Source organism: Oryx dammah, unplaced genomic scaffold (assembly GCF_014754425.2).
Source record: "Oryx dammah isolate SB20612 unplaced genomic scaffold, SCBI_Odam_1.1 HiC_scaffold_1, whole genome shotgun sequence".
NCBI lineage: Eukaryota > Metazoa > Chordata > Mammalia > Artiodactyla > Bovidae > Oryx > Oryx dammah.
In genome coordinates this window covers 48,217,498-48,240,308 of record NW_024070185.1, presented here as the reverse complement: position 1 = coordinate 48,240,308, position 22,811 = coordinate 48,217,498, and the positions used below count along the sequence as shown (strand labels likewise).

Here is a 22,811-nt window from a genome sequence, read left to right as displayed (position 1 = left end):
GTGCTTTGACTGTATTAACTCATATTGTCCTCATAGCCATCCTAACATCAAGGTGTTATTACACCTCTATCAGAAATAGGAAAGGGTTTCCTTGGTAGCTCCGCTGCTAAAGAATCCACCTGCAATGCAAGAAACCTTGGTTTGTTTCCTGGGTTGGGAATATCCCCGGAGAAGGGATAGGCTACCCACTCCGGTATTCATGGGCTTCCCTGGTGGCTGAGACAGTAAAGAATCTACCTACAAGGTGGGAGACCTGGGTTTGATATCTGGGTTGGAAAGATCCCCTGGAGAAGGGCATGGCAACCTACTCCAGTATTCTTGCCTGGACAAGAATTCATCTCTCCATGGACAGAGAAGCCTGGCAGGCTACCGTCCATGGAGTCACAAAGAGTCAGACACGGCTGAATGACTAAGTGACTAAGCGACTAAGCACAGCACAGAAACAGGAAAACAGAGCAGTTAAACAATTTGTCAAAGTTCTTTTATAATGGGCTATAGCTGGTATTTGAATTCATGAAGAATGGCTAATGGTAACCCACTCCAGTATTCTTGCCTGGAGAATCCCATGGACAGAGGAATGTGGCAGGCTACTGTTCGTGGGATCATAAGAGTGAGACACAACTTAGTGACTAAACCACCACCAGAATGGCTCAAGAGACCACTAGAGTATATAGCCTCTGCAGAGTCACTAAAGGAAGCTGAGGAATTGGACATCCATAGACATGCTTCCTCGGGGAAAATGGAGACTAAAGGACCAATTTGAAATGATACTCACAAGGCCTGTGTGATGTAACTGATACCCTTGACTTTAATCCTGCCAAATCTAAATGGCTAAAAGGCTAGAAATATGTTAGATTTTTTAGAATGAGATACTATTTTAGCAGGTAGACAGATATTTTACATACTTAGGGTCTCTGATTACACTTGGACAAATAGATAAAGATTTTGGATACAGGGTCTCCATTAAGGCCTTTTTCAAGTTCTGAAAGGGCTTAAAAATCTAAACATGATAGTTTTTCTTGGGGAACCAATAAGTTTGGCAGGGACAGGATGTAAAGCATGTTTCAGACTGCTCCAGAGAGCTCCTGCTGAAGAGGACTTGGACCCTCAAGTAAAGGTCCTTCCCTGCAATGAAGCAAAAGCTCAGTTTACCTTGTGCATAGTTAAATAAAAGGGAGACTTCACTGAGATGTTTCAACACTTCTGCTAAACTGGTTCAGAAAATTAGCTAAAGGTTGGGTTATTCATAGCCCTAAATGACTGTGCAAGGTTCCTGCAGTGTCTTCAAGTGAGGTTTTAACAATATATTTCAAACAGGAGGAAAAAATAATCTGCAGTTTCATCAGTTCCCCCAGTGAAATTCTTTGCCATGTCCTAATAAATCCTCTTCCAAGATAAAATATGATTACACAGTTGATCATGACGATCTCGTTGAGGGTCATTTGTTTCTGCTGTCTTACACAGCTGAAATTTTTTGGATGAGTGATTATTCTGTTTTTTTGTGGGGGTTTTGTTGTTGTTTTTTAATGAACAGAGAACAACAGATTCTGCCTATTGAGCTGATCCTGCAAATCACAAACCTCTCTGCACACTAAAAGAGGGGTCAGCAGCTGTTTTCCTGTCTTGTTTGCAACACTGACTTACACCTTAAAATACAAAAAAGCACAATTTTAAAATAAGATTAACCACAGGATAGGTACACAACCATCACTGTGACTCAATGATATGATCAAAGGCTTGCCCTTATTTTCAATCCTTTTGTTTGGGAAATGTAATAGTCTAACATTAGTACAGGTATTAAAACCACATTTTATCTCTTATAAACTCTGCATTCTGTAGACATGAAGCAGAAAAAAACATCCAATTCCCAAATTAACTTTCCCATTTGATTCCAGCAATCATTGCTTGCTTCCCAGGAGATCAATGAAACTTACGCTTTAAGGACAACCAGAAAACTGTATCCAATGCACATGATCCCCACCAGAAAATAGGAGAGTGGCAGTCTGAAATTCATCCATCCAATTGTTCGTTTATTGTCGTAATAGCCATAAAAGAGGACGGAATATTGAGCCAAGCCCTAAAATCCAACAACAAAGCCGCTTAACAGATGCTGTGAAGAGCAACTCAAAGAAAAAAGATTGACTTCTAAGAAGAATAACAAAATGACATTAATTCTCAAACTTGGGAGATGGCTCTGACATGAGCCCTATTTTTTTGCTTCATGGAGTGACTGTTTCAGCTGCCACACTGACTGACAGCCTCTTGGTTTACTTGAAATTCAGGGACTTCTAAATAGATCCGATTTTTAACCAAATATAGGCTTGCTCAGCTGTGGAGCCACTACCGTGAAATGCCCATTGATTGAAACATCAAAACACACTTCATGGTGTCATTAGATTTACAATTGTAAAAGCTTGCTTAATATTGGGGGGGGAAATCTGAAATGTGCTTCCTCAAAGTTTCATGGCAGGTTTCCACTTTCAGTCACCTAAGCCACAGTTAGATTTGTTCTCCATAAGGTACAGAGGCCATGTTTCAGCTCATACTTAGCAAAAACAAGGAGCAGATGAGATGACATTGCAACTAATATATGCAACCTTCTATTCATCAAGATTATTATCCCCAAATGAGCATGTTTATTCATACAACTACATGCTCTTTCCCAAAAATTATCTTCCAGGGTTGGCATCACTGTCTTCCAAAGCCAATTAAGTAACTGCTCTCTATACATAGAACATGGCATATTTTGATGCTGTTTCCCTTATAATATTCTTCGTCTTTCTCTCCTCTCATTCACTGTGTTCTTCACTCTTAGTTTGGAGGCATTGTTTCTGTATTACTATGCATCTACTTCCCCCTCTTCTCTTCAACTTCATCTCTCTGGCAATAATTTAAAACTACTGTGCTTTGTGAAGTGAGAGGATAATTGCAGTAATAATATCAATCAATAAACTTGACTGAGCAGAGACTTCCCTGGTGGCACAGTGGATAAGAATTGCCTGCCAGTGCAGGGGACATGGATTTGATCCCTACTCTGGGAAAATTACACATGTCATGGAGCAACTAAGTCTATGGGCCAAAACTACTGAGCCTAGAGCTCCCAGCAAGAGAGGCCACCACAGTGAGAAGCCCGCACACCACAACAAAGACAAAGTACAGCCAAAAAGAATAAATAAAATAAACAAATCCTTTTTTAAAATAAATTAAAATGAACTTTATTGAGCAGTTAGAGTTTGCTGAATACTTCATCTTATAGAATCCTCACAAGCACCCTCTTGAAGTGGCTCCTGTTAGGGGCAATCATTTTCCTCTAGTTTTGTTACTTTCCATATAGAGAAGACCCATGAGTGCAACACTCCCAGCCCCTCTCTACTGCCTCATACTAGCTCCAGGGAGGAGAACCTCATCAGATAGTAGAGCATGGCTGAGGAATGGGGCAAGGTGGGGCACCACTGGTCCTCCTCCTTTGAGATCACCCTCTGTGTTCTGTCCTTGTGAGGGGCACCCTGTCCTGGTCTAGGACGCTGGGTAGGACAGTCTGTTCTGAAGCTCATTTGCCCATGAAAAGATGCACATTCTTCAATATCCCAGCTTTAACAATGATAAATGTGACATGTTGACCTCCATCTGTCTGTTTGTCTTATTTCTGGTTAGCTCACAACCTGATTTGACAACACATGTGGTATTATTTACCATGACTCCCCCCCCACCTGCAAAAAGACACTATAGCTTTATATCTACTTTGCTGATGAAGAAACTGAATTTTAGAGAAGTTAAGTTACTTGTCCATGTTCACACAGCTAGTAAGCAACAGTCTGAACCTGAACTGGGTCTAATTTTAAATCTGTATACTTAACCACTGTGCTATACTGCTTCTCCTATGTTCTCTTTTCCTACCAGGTCTTGCATCATACTAATGTCTTATTTATCCAGGAAAACAAAGAAACTGAAGCCTCAGGACCCTTGGATTGATTCAGAGTGGTTCCAGGACCCCCGGACACTCCTTTGAAAAGATTTCAAAGGGCCTCATCCCCATCTTCGAAGGGCCTCATTCTCACATGTATAAACATTACAAGCTGACTTCTTTTTCTAACTCACAACAACAGTACTGGGATTAAAAGCCACCTTCAAAACAACATAAAAGGAGAAAGGAGATATGTAGCAAACATCTGGCAAGCTTGTTAGGTTAGCACAATAGCTACCAGGGCAGCTAACTCATCTGGCATATGTATTATTCAGCATATGCTCAAGGGTGGCACTACATAAATATTAGATCACAACCAAAGTGGGTAAGGTCCCTTTTTTTGGAATCCTGATTATTTAACGAAGGTTTCTTCAGTTGGCCTATTTCTACCTATGCAGTGAAGCATGTAAATAAAAGAGGAGGTACTATTGAAGAGCACAGTTTTTAAAAGCTTTATCCAGTCACTCTCAGTAGCATGTCGAAGAGTGGTTTTAAAAACACTGAAAGGCTTAAAAGAAGATCCCCCCTTCCCTTCCACCCGGTGGGCCCACCACAAGCCATCCGTCGTTCCCTTTCCCTTAAAACTCCAACAGCAGACATCTGGAAGTGACTAAAATAGCAATGACTCCTAGCCTAGCCAAGGTTCCATTTGGTTTCCATGTCAGCGCACATGGCTTTTCCTGTGGGAACACTCTTCCATCCCCAAATCTGTGACAGAGAAACCACGGTCAGAGCCAAGTTTCAGATGAGCACAGAAGATTCTTGTCCAATTCTGGGTTCCATGCTTGCATATCATCTACTAAGTCTCTAATTTCGGTCTGAATGCTATGCTGCTGCTGGTCTAGTGCATAGACACCGACACACCTCTCCGAGAATGTTATGATGTTTTGACAGTGTGGTCACAGGTAATCATGTACCTATTTATCTAACTACCTGTTAATGAGAACAGATTTGCTAAATGTTAGACGTAGGTGGAGTGGGAGACTGGATTACATAGACCCTTAAGAAAAGTTCTGCATGCAAATCCCTTTTTAACCATACTGGCTTCTGTAAAGAAAAATTCCATTTGCTGTTTGCGTCATGACCCACAACTGACAAAAAGGGGGAAATTCTAGATCATATGCCCAACACCTATTACACATCTCACTCCATGTGAATGTTCCACAGGAATCTTGACCTTAGTACATTTTAAAAGTTCTCCCAAACATTTTAAAAGCTTTTCCCTCCTACCTCAGGAAATGATCCATCAACCCACGATTACCTCAGCCAGAAACTTGGACATTTTCACTATCTTCCCATGTTTGTACCCATAAGATGCATGCAGCCACTCACTAAGCCCTTAGTTTCTGCCTCATTACCATGTCTGATACTTATCCCTTCTCTGTACACCACCTCCATTTATAGGACTCCCTGCCTTCAACTTATGAAAACAAACCCGTACCATATTGACAGAGAGTCTTCTAAAGGGTAACTCTGACCACGTTTCTATCCTAATTCAAAACCGTCATGTTCTCCACTGCCTAGTGAATAAAGTCTGAGTCTCCAGCATAATGAATGAGACAGTCCTGCCTGATTACACCCGTGGTTTTCGTGCGGCATGCTCATCTTCCACCACTCTTATCTCTCCTTACATACCGGCTTGGCTGAATCACTCGTAGATACTGAGTGCAGAGCACTGTCTATCGCCTCCATACCTTTGTACATACAGATCCCTCTGCTAAGAGTACTATTCCCTGTTATTCTCCCCATTTCAGAGCCTAGGTTATTCCTACTGTTTCTTTAAAATTAGGTGAAAATACCTTTGTGAAGACTTCACTGACCTCTAGACCCCAGCCAGGTGTATGAGGAAATGAATGATTATTTCTTTCATTTGCACAAAGGGCCACTAGATGAACTTCATCCCATGCCTCCTCTAGGTTTTTACTCACTCCACCCCAGGGAAGATATAGTAATGTCTCTGATAGGTCAATGAATTAACTTGGCTCGCCTTTCAAATTTAGAATTCAGATGAGAAACAGAGTTACTGTTTACTGGATCCTCTCAGAAAGCCAGTAAACTGAATCCCAGTAAGCTCCAACACTGAATCCTCCTTCATTATGCCTCCATGTGCCCAGGACATACATCTGTGAGCTTGAGATTGTCACCTTACATGGCATTCATTTGTTTGCGTGTCCAAATAGACCATAATGTCCCTGTAGACAAGGAGTATATATCATCTTTGTATTTCTAGCATCCCACACTCATCTTTGTGGAATGATTAAATGAACAGAGAAATTGCTTCTGGTAGTCATTAGCAATCCTCAGTTAAGTTAAGCTCCTTCAAATTATCATCTAAACCACCCTTTTCTATCATTCTGCTCTCTACTACTCATTTTAATAAAATAGAGTAAATCATTCAAGACAGAAACATTAAAATAATGATCTTATGTTGGGATTAAATGAGTCAAAACACCAAGAAAATATCTGACAAAACTTTTCAATTTTTCCTACTAATTGCCTAAAACTCATAAATGAGACAATCCCAGTGCTATAAAATGAGATGCTACATGTGATTTCTTTCTACATAGGAAAAATGATCTTTTGTTTCACAAGAGGAGATTAAAGGGACTATATTATGGGGTTTTGTCATTCTATATAAATCTGCCCACTACTTCTTTAAAGTCATGAAATGTCAAGTCATACATGAAAAGTGATGTGGGTAGTTATCTAGACACAGGTTGTACTGGGAACACTTTAGTATTATCTTAGTATCTTAGTATTTTAAAAGGAGTTTTTGAGGAAATAAAAATACCCCCAAAATGTAGAGGAAATATTGAAATGGCTTAGAAAAAACTTAAATTCAGAAGTTTTAGAATCCAATATGAATAGCATACATTTTATTTCAAATATTTAAAATTATCAAATGTAAATAATTTCAAGTACAATATATAAGCAAATAATATCCATAAGTGATATATGATGGTGAAATATCAGATAGAGTTTTTACTGAATTGCTTTCAAAAGTCTGTAAACTTAAGTAATCTATTTGTCACAGCTGAAGTTAGACTCATAACTTGGGGTTGCTTGTTTATATTACAGAATATAATTTAATAGGTTGCAAGGTTCTAATCTAATTCAACAACTCAGCCTTTCAGCTTAATTTACCAAGCTCAGCCTATTAGGTTGGTGCCAATATTTAGATATCATCAAATTCCTCCCAGGTAAACTGAGCTCTTCTAAACAATCTTAGTCTCTCACCTCTGGACATATTGATAGACTCTCCTTTGGTCTCCTCACATTAATCTTGCCTTTCTCCAACCTGTTGATCTTTTCAAAATCCAAGTTTGATAATGTCACTACTCACTCACCACTCAAATTATTTTCAATTACTCTGAGAAAAAGTAAAGTGTTATGGTCTAGATTCTGGATGGTCTCACATGTTTTAATATCTTTTTATTTCTTTAACGATACCTGCCCTTGATGCCCCTTTACATTCTCAGCTTTAGTTTCACCAGCCTTCACTCTTTCCTTTAAATAAGGCAACCTTCTCTCATCACAGGACATTTGCAGATGCTGTTCTCACTGCCTAGAATGTCTATTCTCTCTGGTTCTTCGAAGCCCAATTCAAATGTTACTTTCTCAGAAAAACTCCTGCTCTTATCCACCTCCCTCTCTTAGGCCATAAACCAAGTTTCCTGATACATATTCTCTTAATACTGTTTAGCTTTCTTTCATAGCACATGGCACAGTTGCAATCACATTTATTTTTATGATTATTTGATTACAGAGGTTTTGTTGGTTTTTGTCCAACTTTGCTTAATGCCTGGCACACCACCTGGCATCTGGCAAATCTTCAATAAATGTTCACTTAATTAATGAGAAGACTTGTTTCTGTGATCATTTCTAAAGAAGAAAACAACATTTTCATGTTGTAAGTATAGTATTAGGATCATAGGCATCCCAAAGTTTTGCAAAAAGAAAGCTCATCTTTGGTGTGGCAGGTACAGCTTAAAGGAGATGCTGAATAATAGGAATTGTTGCTGAAGCAAAGAAAGAAGATCCCAAGGAATCAGTTCTCCAAATTCAGGAGAACAAAAGGATACCAAGAAAGCTAAGAGTAGACCCAGGGATCTTTCCTGTTACAGGCTAGAAAAAAGTGTCATAAACAAGTCCAGAAATAGTAGGTTAAGAAGCCCATGAAGCAAGAAAAAGACCTGTAAATGGGAGCAGAATTTGATATGCCACATTTTAAACCAAACCAAATGAGCCTGTTGAATCAGAGAGATCTGCACTGGACATTGAGGAAGTGAAGCAAATGTGGAAACCAGGGGTGAACAGCCCTTAGCTGCTGCCAACCCAGCACCATATGCCTGAGTGGCACCTACCTCTGTTCAGCGCAGCCTTCTTAGGAGTCTCATCATGTACACAGGTGAGAGGATGCTCACCCCTTCCAACCTTAGTATCTCCATCACAGGGAAGAGCCATATCTCTGGATGGATTTGGGAATCTACAGGCTTAGCAGCCTGGCATGGGATAATACTTTTGCCCTCACTGGGGAATTATTTATGTTCTAGGAGTTCAGAGTCTGCGGGTCAGCTTTGGGCTAGGCTGAGACAATAGCCTTGGCTAAGGGGCCATGCCTTGAAACTTGCTGAAACTAAGTAATCCCAATATGGGCTTCCTTGGTGGCTCAGTGGGTAAAGAATAGACGGCCTGCAATGCAGGAGACACAGGCTCAGTCCCTGGGTTGAGAAGATCCTCTGGAGAAGGAAATGGCAACCCACTCCAGTATTCTTGCCTGGGAAATTCCAGCACAGAGGAGTCTGGTGGGCTAGCCCCAGTGGGGGTCTCAAGAGTAGACACCATCAACAACAATATAGCAGCTGCTAAGACTTCCTTCAAAAGACAGTGACATGGGTAAAGGGGGGCAAAAAATACAAACTTCCAATTATAAAATAAGGAAGTCATGGAGATATAACATACAGCGTGGTGACTGTAGTTAATAATACTGTTTTGCATATCTGAAAATTGCTAAAAGAATCATGGACAAAGCTGCCCACCATTTCAGTAAACAGAGGACATTGCAGCCATCAAGCCATTCGCCACTGCAGGTACCCTCAACCATACACTTTTAAGACAATTCAGGAGAGAAAAATAGGACACCAGTCCATATAGTTAAGAAGCGAATCATTTCAATGAAACCAGACTCTTGCAACTTCCTCATACAAACAAATGCACTAACATTATTAACTTGAGAGGTTTGTTTTTTTGTGACTAGCAGTAATCCTTTTATGTTCCACTATATGGGCTGCATTTTGTTTTTGTTTTTTTCCCAGCAAAGACTGCTACATATCCTGACACTTCCCTTACCTCGTTGGAACAATCGCCAGAGCAATCTGAGAGACTGCCACCCCAGCCTATGAATCTCAGTAAAGCCACTGAATAAAGCATAATCTTCAACTTTTAGGTTATGCATTGTTTTCAGCAGACAGAGCGAATCTTAAAATTTCTCATCACAAGAAAAACAAATTCAGTAACTATGTTATGTACAGTAAGAGTCATAACTAGACTTATTGTGGTAACCATCTGCAACATATACAAAAATACTAAGTCATGATGCTACATACCTTAAAATGAATATAATGTTTTAGTCGATTTTACCTCAATTTTAAAAAGGAGAGCTCTCTAAAAACAAAGATGCATTTGAACTACTGAAACATTTCTAAAGAAAAAATGCATCATTCCATATGTGAATCTCAAAAATATCTCTTCTAAATGTGGCTGGTACAGTAAGAGATGAAGGAACTTCGAGAACCGAGACTGTCTGAGAGAGGATGCCCTTGCTTTAGAAGATCACTACTTAAAAGAAACATTGATGCCAATAAAACAAGGACCTGTCCTGCTGTTTATCAACATTTAGACCGTTTGTGACAGTCTCCTTTGAGGTTAGAACTCAAAAATGAGGTGTGGCAAAAGTGGGCAGAAGGCATAGGCTTGGGGTGATATGTTAGAGTAAAACAAACAATTTTACATTGTCAGCCACATTTTAGTTTGAATTTCAATACCTTCTTTAATTATCTGTACCATCTTTGGGAAACCAGTGAACCTCCCTGAGTCCCAATCTCCTCAAATATAAAAAGATTATTGATCTTCATCTTGAAGCATTGTTATATAAAGATAAAATTTAATGTATGTGGCTGTTTAATACATAATGGGTATAAACTCTCCTCTCCTTTTCACATCTCCCATATCTATGATGACCAGGGGAAAAGGGAAAACAAAGTTTGACTCATCATTTATCTCCATCCACAATGTACAAAATGCCCTCAAGCTGGAAAGCTAAATGCATTTCCCTTTACTCACATGATCTCACTGTCTAATAACAGCGCAAGATCATTCCAAATTCCACCTGAGTTCCTCCCTCTCTCTCTCACAAGAATATCAAAGCTCTATAGTATCTTCATCATTCCTACATCATTCTTGTGTCTCCAAATATCATGCCAACAAAGACATCCTCTTCTTATTGACTTAAACCTGTTCTTCTAATTCTATTGCTTCAAATAATACTATTTCTGTCAATTTGATTCATAATATCCATATTATACTACCTTCCTATTTCTTACTATTTTAATAAAATATAATTTCCTCTTACCCAGTAAGACCCACCACTGGGTATATAATAAAAATAAATTGAAAGTATGGTGCTTTGTAAATGGTGACTTTGAGAATCCATAAGACCGGCTGTCCTTGCATATATCAAATGGTACTCAACTGCTATTAATTAAAGGGAATTTGGATGAGCTCCAAGGGGATACTTCTGAGTGAGGAGGGGGAGCATCCAGAGAGACATTCCAAGGTTCTAACATAAACTCAACAGAGAAGCAGCTCCCCACAAACTTGCCACCTCCACCCTGAAAATTTTCTGATCCTTCCCGACTTATAGGATCTTCTACCACAAGAGGTCATGCTTGCATCTATTTTACAGTGTTCTATAAGTTGATTTTGCTTTTCTTTACCTGTATCTATATGACACTGCTTACCTAATCTGATATATTAACATTCTTAAATGAAGGAAAAAAAGCTCATGTTCTGATGAGACCATTTAGGCACCAGTCGTCTCTACCCTGGGCCTAAAACTTTTTCTCCTGGCATCTCTAAGCTCTTTGGAAGTACAGAATTCTGGGTTTCCAGGGACCTCAAGGATATCTGGCCAAAGGTTTCCACCATGGTACTATGATAGATGAAATAGTGGGCTGTCGAGTTAGATCACTTGATAATACAGAGAAGGCATATCTATGAAGTAACTGTTCAGAGCAGCAAGTAAATAATTCAGGCAAGGTTAAATATTGAACCTTTCTACTTGAGAAGCTAATTTAGGAATTGCATGTTTATTACAAAAGGTGGAAAAGGGATCCAACCGCTCAACTCCTTTTCCCCTTGCAAGATACAGCATTAAATGGAGTCAGTCTGTGTTCCAGAAACTGTCAATGAGAAGGATGTTGGAAATTATGACAAAAAAATGACTGATGTGATACAAGACAGAGAAAGAACACTAGATTAAGAGGCTTTTATTAGCCATAAGACCTTAAACATGCTTCCACGACTCAACGTTTCCCTAACTTTATAATGTGAGACATGGGATAGAAAGTCTCTATGGGATTAAAACTCTCATTACTCTCTTAAGTCTCTTATTTGTGATATGTCAAACAATTGAGTGATCACAGTCCTCAGACAAAAATTAAGAAAGAAATAAGTGCATACCATTACTTTAATGACTTTTTTTCTTGACCTGTCAATAATCTCTCATGGCCTTAGAATAATTTCTAGGTTGGCCTAAGTGAATTATAGGATCTTCCTGTTTCCATCTTCCTCTATCCACAGTAAATAGTATTTCACCAAACTGGGAACTTCCTTAGTGGTTCAGTGGCTGAGACTCTGTGATCCCAGTGCAGAGGGCATGGGTTCAGGCCCTGGTCAGGGAGCTATATCTCACACACTGCAATGAAAAGATGTTGCATGCCACAACTAAGATCTGGTGCACAATTAAAAAATAACATTTCACCAAACTGAGCAGGAGAAAGCTGTTGAGGGCAGTAGTAAAAATCTTAGAAACACACTCATTGCCCAAACCTTTCCTCTAGTCACCTCCTAGACTCTCTAGTCCACTCCTTAGCAACTCTCCCAGCGCCACCTTCCTCTTTGTCTTTCTCAGTTAATTAATACCTCTAAAAATCTCAAACAGACATTGTTTGCAAAATGGACATTGTTTCATTTCAGTTACTTGACAAACTTGTAAGTGTAGAAACTTCAAAAATATGTGTTTAAAAGTCAAAACGCCTTTTATTCATACTTTTAGTTCTTCCTTTCCCTGATATGACTAAAACATCAGAAAATGCCAGTAATATTATTAGTTCTTGGTCTTATTAACCAGACTGGAAGCTTATTATGTTACTAATCAGAGGAAGAGAATGAGAAATAAAAATAGTATGGGGGATGCATGCTGCTAAGTCACTTCAGTGGTGTCCGACTCTGTGAGACCTCATAGATGGCAGCCAACTAGGCTCCCTGGGGTTCTCCAGGCAAGAATACTGGAGTGGGTTGCCATTTCCTTCTCCAGTTCATGAAAGTGAAAAGTGAAAGTAAAATCGCTCAGTCGTGCCCGACTCTTAGTCACCAGGCTCCTCCGTCCATGGGATTTTCCAGGCAAGAGTACTGGAGTGGGTTGCATAGTAATAAATTAATTGAAATGTAAATGGGGGGAAGGAGAGAGAGGGAGAAATGGAATAAGTAGAAGTAATAGAAAGGAGAAATAAAAGATAAGAAGTCAAATCTAACTCAAAGGCCTTAACTTCTCTGAAATCCAGACATGCAAGCAAAATAAACAACCTGCTTCCTCAGGGCTCCCCAGTATTTTTTTCTCCTTCATTTTACTAAGTGCAGAACACATGGTATACTAGTTGCCTGTGTAAGAGCTTTCTTTACTGTCATAATTACCTTGAGGTCAAGAACCATGTCACATTCATCTTTGTAAAACCAGGGCATGTTTCTATTTAATAAACATTGAATTTAAGTGAAAATTCCAACTGACAGGTGTAAATTAGAATTCCCAAGGCCACAAAGTTGAGGCTGTCACTCTGCTTGTGCTTATTCTATAGCTGCCTTGTTGAGTCAGAGGCTGGGAAACTTTCCTAAAGTTTATATTTGCTGATACTGCTCACATCAATTAAATTCTTTGATTCTTATTTCAATGCTCTACAAATCCTCCCCCTTGCTCAGGATTCCTAGGAAACAAGATTCATGAAGTCTCTATGGTTGAGTATTATGTCAAGGGCTTCAATGAAGATGCAGCAGATGTTATCCCTTCTTTAAGAAACTCACAATATAGAGAGGTTGAGGGGAGAATTCAAAATATCTCTGAAATATGCATATTAATAATACAAATATGAAGACAATCATTTTTCTCTCCTTCCTTCATTCCCCACTCTACATAAAATTTTATTCTCATTTGCTACCCTTCAAAGATTCCTGAATTATTAATTCCCCAATCTCTACCATCCTACTTTCTGATCCTATACACTTCAGAACATCTCTAATCTGGCCACTACACATTTAAGAAGAATGTGTAGAATTGAATCATTGTCACAGACTTGAATCACGCTCCAAAATGATAGGCAAAAATGAATCCCTGCCATAATAATCCCCACCCAGGGGAGCTCAAAGTGTAATACTCATTTTAGTGCTATGATTGAATAATGCTCATTTGGGTATCACAATCGAGTGATAATCATTTTCACTTTATATAAAAGTTAGAATTTGGTATTGTTTAACTCTCGTTTTATTTAGTATTGACTCTTTAATAATGCTAAATAGACGTGTAAGAGGGGAAGACGCTAATACAAAATATCAAAACCTGAGGAATACAACAAGATATTCCAAAAAGCACATTTGCAAACTCTTGCTTTGTCCTTTTCCAAACAGTGACAATAATGTCTACATGAAGAAAACTAAGATCATGGCATCCAGTCCCATCACTTAATGGCAAATAGATGGGGAAACAATGAAAACAGTGAGAGGCTGTTTGGAGGGGGAGTCTCCAAAATTACTGCTGATGGTGACTGCAGCCATGAAATTAAAAGACGCTTGCTCCTTGGAAGGAAAGTTATGACCAACCTAGACAGCATATTAAAAAGCAGAGATATTACTATGCCAATAAAGGTCCATCTAATCAAAGCTATGATTTTTCCCGTAGTCATGTATGGATGTGGAAGTTGGACCATAAAGAAAGCTGAGCACTGAAGAATTGATGCTTTTGAACTGTGGTGTTGGAGAAGACTCTTGAGAGTCCCTCGGACAGCAAGGAGATCCAACCAGTCCATCCTAAAGGAAATCAGTCTTTGAATATTCACTGGAAGGACTGACGTTGAAGCTGAAACTCTAATACTTTGCCCACTTGATGCAAAGAGTTGACTCATTTGAAAAGACCCTGATGCTGGGAAAGATTGAAGACAGGAGGAGAAGGGGGCGACAGAGGATGAGATAGTTGGATGGCATTACCAACTCAATGGAAATGAGTTTGAGCAAGCTTCAGGGGGTGGTGAGGGAGAGGGAAGCCTGGTATGCTGCAGTCCAGGGGTCAAAAAGAGTCAGACATGACTGAGTGACTGAACTGAATGTTCATTCAATAATCTATATTCCCATTCAATCATCTTATCATATTCCTAAACTCCATTTCCTTTTCCTTCCTTTTTCTTTTTTTTAAAGGGGGCAGAGCCCTCTCTCTTAAGACCTTTATTCAGCTACAGAATAGGGGCCATGGAATTACAGAATACGGAAAAATCTGTCACCACACAGCTATGTGGGAATACTTACATTGAAGTCATACAGGACACCAAAGTTGGCTGCTGATGCCTCCTCAGCCCTGGGAACTGTTTTCCTAGGTAAACTGCCGTATGGCAAACCCCAGAGGTACTACATGGAAAAACAAAGAGAGCAGTTGACAATTGGAAACAAAGTCTGAGCTACACATGTGATCACAAATGGTTTTGGTTAGAACTCTTCTGAAACTTTTTCATGGGGACTCTGCGGGTCTCCATGTGGGGTCCCCTTTTCTGGGAACTGACTACTAAATCCAGAGTTAAGAACAAAGGGAACCCTAAGAACCCTGCATTCTGACTTCAGCAGACCACCAGCAGTCAAACCAACCACTTTGCCCAGAGGCTTGATGAGAGCCCTACTACCCACCACCACTGCCATACTAGTCTCATTTAGGAGGTCTGGAAAGGAGGGAGGTGGCCTTTGGGGGACAATAGTTTTCCAAGAAAACATACTACCCACATAATCAGATGGGAATACCCCTCAGGGGTTGGGGTGGTGGAGAATCTCTCCCTCATGTCAAGGAAGAGAAGAACAAGGAGAGTCACTCATACAATTAGAGGGTGTCAACTAGCAGGGGCTTCCCGGGTGGCTCAGATGGTAAGGAATCTGCCTCAATGCAGACCTGGCTTCGATCCCTGGATTGGGAAGTCCCCTGGAGAAGGGAGTGGCTACCCACTCCAGTTTTCTTGCCTGGAAAATGCCACGGACAGAGGAGCCTGGTGGGATACAGTCCACGGGGTCACAAAGAGTTTTACATGACTGAGCAATTAACACTTTCACTTTTTAACTAGGAGGGAAGACTGCACCCTGACTGTGATGTCTGCTTCATCACTGATTCAGGTTTACTGCCCAGACCTTGTGCTACCAGATTAGAAGACATGTGATTAGAGAGGGAAGAAGTCAGAGATGGAACAGAGTAGGGAAAAAAGTACCCCTCTAGCCCCAGCGTACGCACAAAATTGGCCAAGCAGATGCTGCTTCTTGTGCAACGTGAAAACATCCCTTCTTTGGGGCTGTGGCCAGAGGCAGAGGAAGAACATGGGTGGAAACCTAGGTGCAGAGATTGACTGGGCAACGGCTGTGAATCAGCCCCTGCTCCTTCTCTCCACCCAAACTGCACAGCTTTCACAGCAGTCCTTCTGGCATCCTTAGACAGAACAGAACAGAGGCTGGGTTCTACTCATGCTCTCTTTGCCCAGAGTTGGAGGCCACAGAAAACAGAGAAGATTAGGGTTTCCTGTTTGCACAGGGAGCAGGAACTTGGGGCAAGAGGGCAAATGCATCAGCGGAATGCTGAGTAAGGCTGCTGGGTAGAGGCCCCTGAAAAATCCAGCATTGTGGCCAGGAGGCAACCAGTCCTGCCCTCTGTTGATTCTGTAAAGTCAGCAATCAGTGAGCCCATCCTCTTCTGTTTGTTTGCTGGAGTTGGTAATCAATGTCCAGAAAACAGGATGCCCCTCAACATCTAACACAACCTGGAAAAAAAGCATCCAAAACCAATATGCTTCCTAGTTCTGGGAACACATCGACTTGAACACATATTAGCTTCCTGCACTACATATGAGTGCTCAGTGCTCACTCAGTCATGTCCTACCCTATACAGCCCCATGGACTGTAGCCTTCCAGGCTCCTCTGCCCATGGAATTTTCCAGGAAGAATACTGGAGCAGGTTGCCATTTCCTTCTCCAGAAGATCTTTCCAACCCAGGAGCATCCTACAATTTTCTACAGTTGGAATGAATTAGCAACAACCTTTCATTCGTCCACATGGAGGCAGCATGGTGTAGGGGGAAAAGAGTAAATGCCGCTGATAAGATTCCTTGTATACCCTGCATCTGACACCGAGAAGGGTCGTAGTAACAGGTGATAGAGTTTCAGGTTTCCTTAGAGAAGAGCAAAACCAAAGTTGGGGTTAACTCAAAATAGGTGAAATACATTCTGCTGCATTGCTTAAAGTTTTTGCTTAGGAGATGTACTATACTTATGACCTCAGACATCTTAGGTCTTTTGATCTAAGTCCACCATCTTCTACAAGCCAGATAGTCATATAACCCCCCAAAATATCTCGAAGATTATAAAACTAGCAAAACAGGGTGCAAAAGCTTGTTACATAAGAAGAACGCTCATTCCAGATCAGCTTTAAAAAAATAAAATAAAATAACAAACTCTTTACTCTGTGATATCAGCTAAGTCCAATGAGCATTATGTGACTCAGATTCCACATTTTTAAAATGGAGAAAGAAAAACTCGACTATATTCTACTTTATAAATTTGTTGTGAGGCTCAGTGAGTAAAAGAAGTGAAAGTACTTTGCACATTAAAAGCTGAAACTCATTAAGCATATAAGGCACTAGTATTATTCTTGTGGGATGGCTTGATACAAAAGCTGGCTCTGATTCAAAACCACAGGAATAAAAAGTCACTCAAAACAATTAGTTTTGGCTGTTGCCAATGGTGTATTGAATAAATTGGCTTTTGAAATACTGATATCTGGAAAGATCCTTTGTAGGTTAAGTAAAGCCTAACCCAACATGTATGGTAAGCATCCAAAGAAGTCAGAGTCATTTAACTTCTTACGGTTAAGTACACAACCTCAGTCTCATTTCCTGGCCTTAGTTAATTGGTCTTAGTACAGCCTTGACATACTCCTTTTCCTATCTGGAACCAGTCTGTTGTTCCATGTCCAGTTCTAACTGTTGCTTCCTGACCTGCATACAGGTTTCTCAAGAGGCAGGTCAGGTGGTCTGATATTTCCATCTCTTTCAGAATTTTCCACAGTTTGTTGTGATCCACACAGTCAAAGGCTTTGGCATAGTCAGTAAAACAGAAATAGATGTTTTTCTGGAACTCTCTTGCTTTTTCCATGATCCAGCAGATGTTGGCAATTTGATCTCTGGTTCCTCTGCCTTTTCTAAAACCAGCTTGAACATCTGGAATTTCATGGTTCATGTATTGATGAAGCCTGGCTTGGAGAATTTTGAACATTACTTTACTAGCATGTGAGATGAGTGCAGTTGTGCAATAGATTGAGCATTCTTTGGCATTGCCTTTCTTTGGGATTAGAATGAAAACTGACCTTTTCCAGTCCTGTGGCCACTGCTGAATTTTCCAAACTTGCTGGCATATTGAGTGCACCACTTTCACAGCATCATCTTTTAGTGTTTGAAATAGCTCTACTGGAATTCCATCACCTCCACTAGCTTTGTTTGTAGTGATGCTTCCTAAGGCCCACTTGACTTCACATTCCAGGATGTCTGGCTCTAGGTGAGTGATCACACCATCGTGATTATCTGGGTCATAAAGCTCTTTTTTGTACAGTTCTGTGTATTCTTGCCACCTCTTCTTAATATCTTCTGCTTCTGTTAGGTCCATACCATTTCTGTCCTTTATTGAGCCCATCTTTGCATGAAATGTTCCCTTGATGTCTCTAATTTTCTTGAAGAGATCTCTAGTCTTTCCCATTCTATTGTTCTCCTCTATTTCTTTCCATTGTTCGCTGAGGAAGGCTTTCTTATCTCTCCTTGCTATTCTTTGGAACTCTGCATTCAGAGGCTTATATCTTTCCTTTTCTCCTCTGCTTTTGCAAAGTTGCATTAAACAGTATCTTTTTGAAAGCAAACTTAGCAAACTAAATACATGCAACTCACAAGATGTCAAAGTCTTTCTCTTGAGTAATTAATATTTGGGCATAGGGACCACCTTGGGAATTCTATCAATCTGTGAAACTTTCCACAGAGAAATGTACATTTAAACATGCACACACATTTTATTTATTATTTCAGGAGACCACATACTCTTCAGAGAAGAATTAGGACCTTTGGTTGATGGACACCATTTTGAAGATTAATTTGTTACAGATACTATTACTCTAACTGCATAAGTAGCTAGACAGGCATTCTGCTCTTAAAGAGTGGAGTTTTTTAGTAGAGTGCTTGCATAAGAAGCTTGTTACAGCATGTTTTATAAACTAGAAGTCAGAATCTTACCTCTGGCAACATGATAAGGCTGAATGTCAGGATAAAGAGAACCATGTTTACTCCATACATCCATCTCAAGAAGAGGAAGTATGAAGCCACTGATGAGCCAAACTGACCTATTAAAAAGAAAATAAAAGTTGGAGAGAGGGGGCAAAACAAGACAAAAGCCAAGTCGTGGTGTCTTCCAAATTGAGTCGTCTCATTGCAACGCATTGATTTTTTTTCACTTTTACAGGCTCTACCATTTTTCTTTTCTATCCAGAAAGAGAAAATGTTAACATGATGAAAGTAGATGTGCAATCTACACAATGACTACATCTTTAGAGTCCATCTTCCTGCCTGTTGCTTGGCAGCCAGGGTTGCTATTTGAAGAGATCATTTTATTCTTTGAGTTAACGCAGTTAAGTGAGAAAATGTATATAAACTGGTTATGTTATTAAGCCCAAGCTCATACTTCTCACCGCACAACAGGCCAATAAACCAAGAGATGAGTTGTTGGGGCAAGGGATAATGACTTTATTCAGAAAGCCAGCAAACCAAGAAGATGGTGAAGTTACGCCCCCAAAGAACTATCTGGACTGGTTTAAAGTTAGGCTTCCTTTATACTAAAAGGGGAGGGAAAAAAGTCAGACATTTCCTAGTTCCAGCTAGCTTCCAGAGGGAATGTGTTAATTTCTTCCCTCCTTTAGTCATTTATAGGTGGACCTGGTGAGAATGTTCCTCATGAGCTAAACAGAGATATTTTAGCTTAATGCTCATTACCTGGAAGGCAGGATTCCCAGAAATGGGCCATTATGTATAATTTAAACTTACAGGCAACATCCCTTTAGTGGTTAACATAACAGAACACAAAAATTCCTCCCTCTTACAGTTACTACAATGCCTGGCCAGTAGTTAGCTATCATTATAATTATAATTACTGTGCTTCTTCCTCTTTTTTTCTCAAGCAACAATATTCTTTCCAAAATTTACCACATCTTCTATGGAGAGGAGCCTGGCGGGGTACAGTCCATGATGTCACAAAGAGTTGGACATAACTGAGTGACAAACACACACAGACATCCTATAGACCTTCCTGTGCTGTTCTGAGCAGCTGGGGCATTTCATAGATAGTGCAGAAGCTGAAGTCCATTCATTCATTTTTCACATGTTTACCTTCTGTCAGGAATTATCTTAGATGTGAAACATAATATCAGAGACAGGATTGCTGCCCTAATACAACTTATATTTTACTGAGGTGTCGAAACAAGAAATATGTGATAATTTAAAAAGGCATAAAGAAGTATACATCCATCATAATATATACTACATTACATTATAATCATATATTTATAAAAGTATATATAATAATTTATCCAGATCAGTCTTAGAGGGAAGAAGGTAAAATACTGAAAAGGGTTTGCTTTAGATGGGTTTGTAGAGGAAGGTCTGACTCTCATGTGAGCTTGGCCTCATCTTAGTAAGCAGAGGCTGAAATGAAAGAAGGTAACATTTGAGCAGAGATCTGAAGTTAAAGGAACAGGCAGCAATGCCCAGAGTTGGGGAAGAGCAGCTCAAGCAGAGGAAAATGCAGGGACAAATATCATGAGGGAAGCCAGAGCTCAGGACAATTGAGGAACAAACCCAAAGGCTTCCGGTTGGAGTACAATGAATAAAGGAAAATGGAGATGGATGCAGATGAAGAAACCAAAAGTGTGTGTAGGGCCTCTTAAGGAAAGGTAAAAAGTGAGTGTTTTATTTTAAATGTGACAAAAAGTCATGGACAAATGTTAAGCAGTGGGGGTGGGCAGGGAGATTTTACATTTTAACACTCACTTCAGGCCTGGGGAATTAATTGGGAGGAGACAGGCAAGAATGTGCTGTCAACTCACACCTCAGAGAAAGTAAAGTGATCTGTCCAATTCTTATTGACTAAGAAAAACCAAACAAAAGCATTCTCTTAAATCAGAGAATGGAAAAGGAAGAAAAAACTGAATTTGAGTCTCAGGTTGAAATTTCACAGATTAATAAAAGCCATCGTCCTTTGATAATCATTTAAGATTCAATAGCAAGTTGCTAGTTTCCCCAGTCTTCCTAATTTTCATTTTCATTGCCCAAGAAAAACCAGGGAACACTCTTAGCTACTCTCTGCATCAGGCCCTTTGTTCTGACTCATTCAGCAAAGCACCTCCTGGGGAACACTGGTTTTCTTGGGGTCTCTAGCTTTGAAGCATTGCTGATGGAGAAGCATTATTAAAGAAGGAGGGAAGCTAATGTGGAGCAAATTTCAGCCTCTGCTTACCAAGATAAAGCCAAGCTCATATGACAGTCAGACCTCTATTTCCAGAATTTAGTCCATTTTTTAGGTACCATCTTACTTATTCTCAGAACACAGTGACAGTTTTTATAGAAACTTAAAAGGAATTCAATGTCTAATTGGACATTGTGCATGCATGAATGCAGGTTAAATTGCTTCAGTCATGTTCAACTCTTTGCAACCCTATGTATGAACTGTAGCCTGCCAGGCTCCTCTGTCCATGGAAGTTTCCAGGCAAGAATATTGGAGTGGGTTGCCATGCCCTCCTCCAGGGGATCTTCTTGACTCCAGGACTGAATCCACGTCTCTTACGTCTCCTGCACTGGTAGGCGGGTTCTTTACCACTAGCACAGCCTGGGAAGCCCCAGTTGGACATTTTCTACTTGGATTCATTTCATTTTGGAGAGGGGTACTGAGTTCTACAAAATTTCTAAAAGTGTGTGCTGCTGGTAAACATGCCCCCCAAGTGTTGTAACTGGAGGCACTGGTCTCTCTGCAGAAAGGCTGGAACAGATGCTCCTCCTAGGACATCTGATCATCCATCTGGCTCCCAGTGATTTCATATCATTTCATGGCTGTTATCTGTGTTCTCCAGTAACAACTACCCAAGGGCTGCCTCAGCCAGGTTCACTCATCATGTTTTATTGACAGCAGTGGACTTCTAGCTTATTAGTCATTACAGTTATTCATTAACTGGAGAACATTTGTCTCTAGGTTTCCGTAGCAAGCTTTTCCCTGAAAATACATGTGAAACCCTCTGATATAGAGTTCTGAGCATAGGATACTGACCCATCCTTCCCTCCCTCCTTTTTTCTTTCCTTCCTTCCTGGCCTTTTATGCTTTTGCTATTCTAATTAGCACCATGGCCCACCCTTTCCCCGTCCCCCATACACAATCCCTGGCAAATAAGTATAAATATACCTAAAAGCAAAAAAGAGAAGCAAATTAAAATATTTCAAAAAATACCCCTTACATCATATATGGGCTTCTCTGGAGGTTCAGGTAGTAAAGAATTTGCTGCAGTGCAGGAGACCTGGGCTCAATCCCTACATCAGGAAAATCTCTTGGAGAAGGAAATGGCAACCCACTCTAGCATTCTTGCCTGGAGAATTTCACAGACAGAGGAGCCTGGCAGGCAGGCTACAGTCCATAGGGTCGCAAAGAGTCAGACACAACTGAACAACTGAAGACGCACAAACACATCCACCCTATATATAATCCATATATATTATGGGTGAAATATACATTCGACTCCAAAGCTTATAAACTTGAGTTTTTAGACTTGAAAGTGGTTTCGCCACAATTTTTTCTTTTTTTGGAGGTAGAGAAGTGACAACTAAGGTTTTCTCTGCAAAATCCTAGGTATAAAAAAAAATGAATTGTAGGAAAATAGATTTCATCAAAGCTAGAGTGATTGTAGGAAAGATCCAAACACAGGTCAAAGAAACTGAGAAGTCCAGAAGGCAATGATCCTTCTGTGTGACACCTACCAATGGCAGAGGAGGAAAGAACACTAACAAAACAAAGAATAAGATCATAAAGAAGAGAAAACAAATCAATGCATTGACATCAAAGTTCCATATGCTCTTCCCCTTTCTCAACACAAAAATGAAAAAGAAGACATTTTCCCTCTTCATATTCACTTAGCCCAGTGGTTCTATCCTCCCAGAGATTATTGACTGAAACTGGCATTTCCTTAAAAAAAAAAAAAAAGATACCTT

The 22,811-nt window shown here is 40.1% G+C and overlaps 1 protein-coding gene across 3 annotated transcripts in view; it reads right to left on the bottom strand.

The window, feature by feature from the left end:
* The window catches only part of TMC1 (transmembrane channel like 1), a 132,093-nt gene that overhangs the window by 49,029 nt on the left and 60,253 nt on the right, over positions 1–22,811 (bottom strand). For all 3 annotated transcript variants that reach the window (XM_040254092.1, XM_040254030.1, XM_040254141.1), the window contains exons 7-9: positions 18,804–18,910; positions 14,813–14,911; positions 1,935–2,077 (exon numbers count right to left, since the gene is read on the bottom strand). In XM_040254092.1, the coding sequence (XP_040110026.1) occupies positions 1,935–2,077; positions 14,813–14,911; positions 18,804–18,910 (349 nt within the window). The remainder of the gene's footprint in view (positions 1–1,934; positions 2,078–14,812; positions 14,912–18,803; positions 18,911–22,811) is intronic.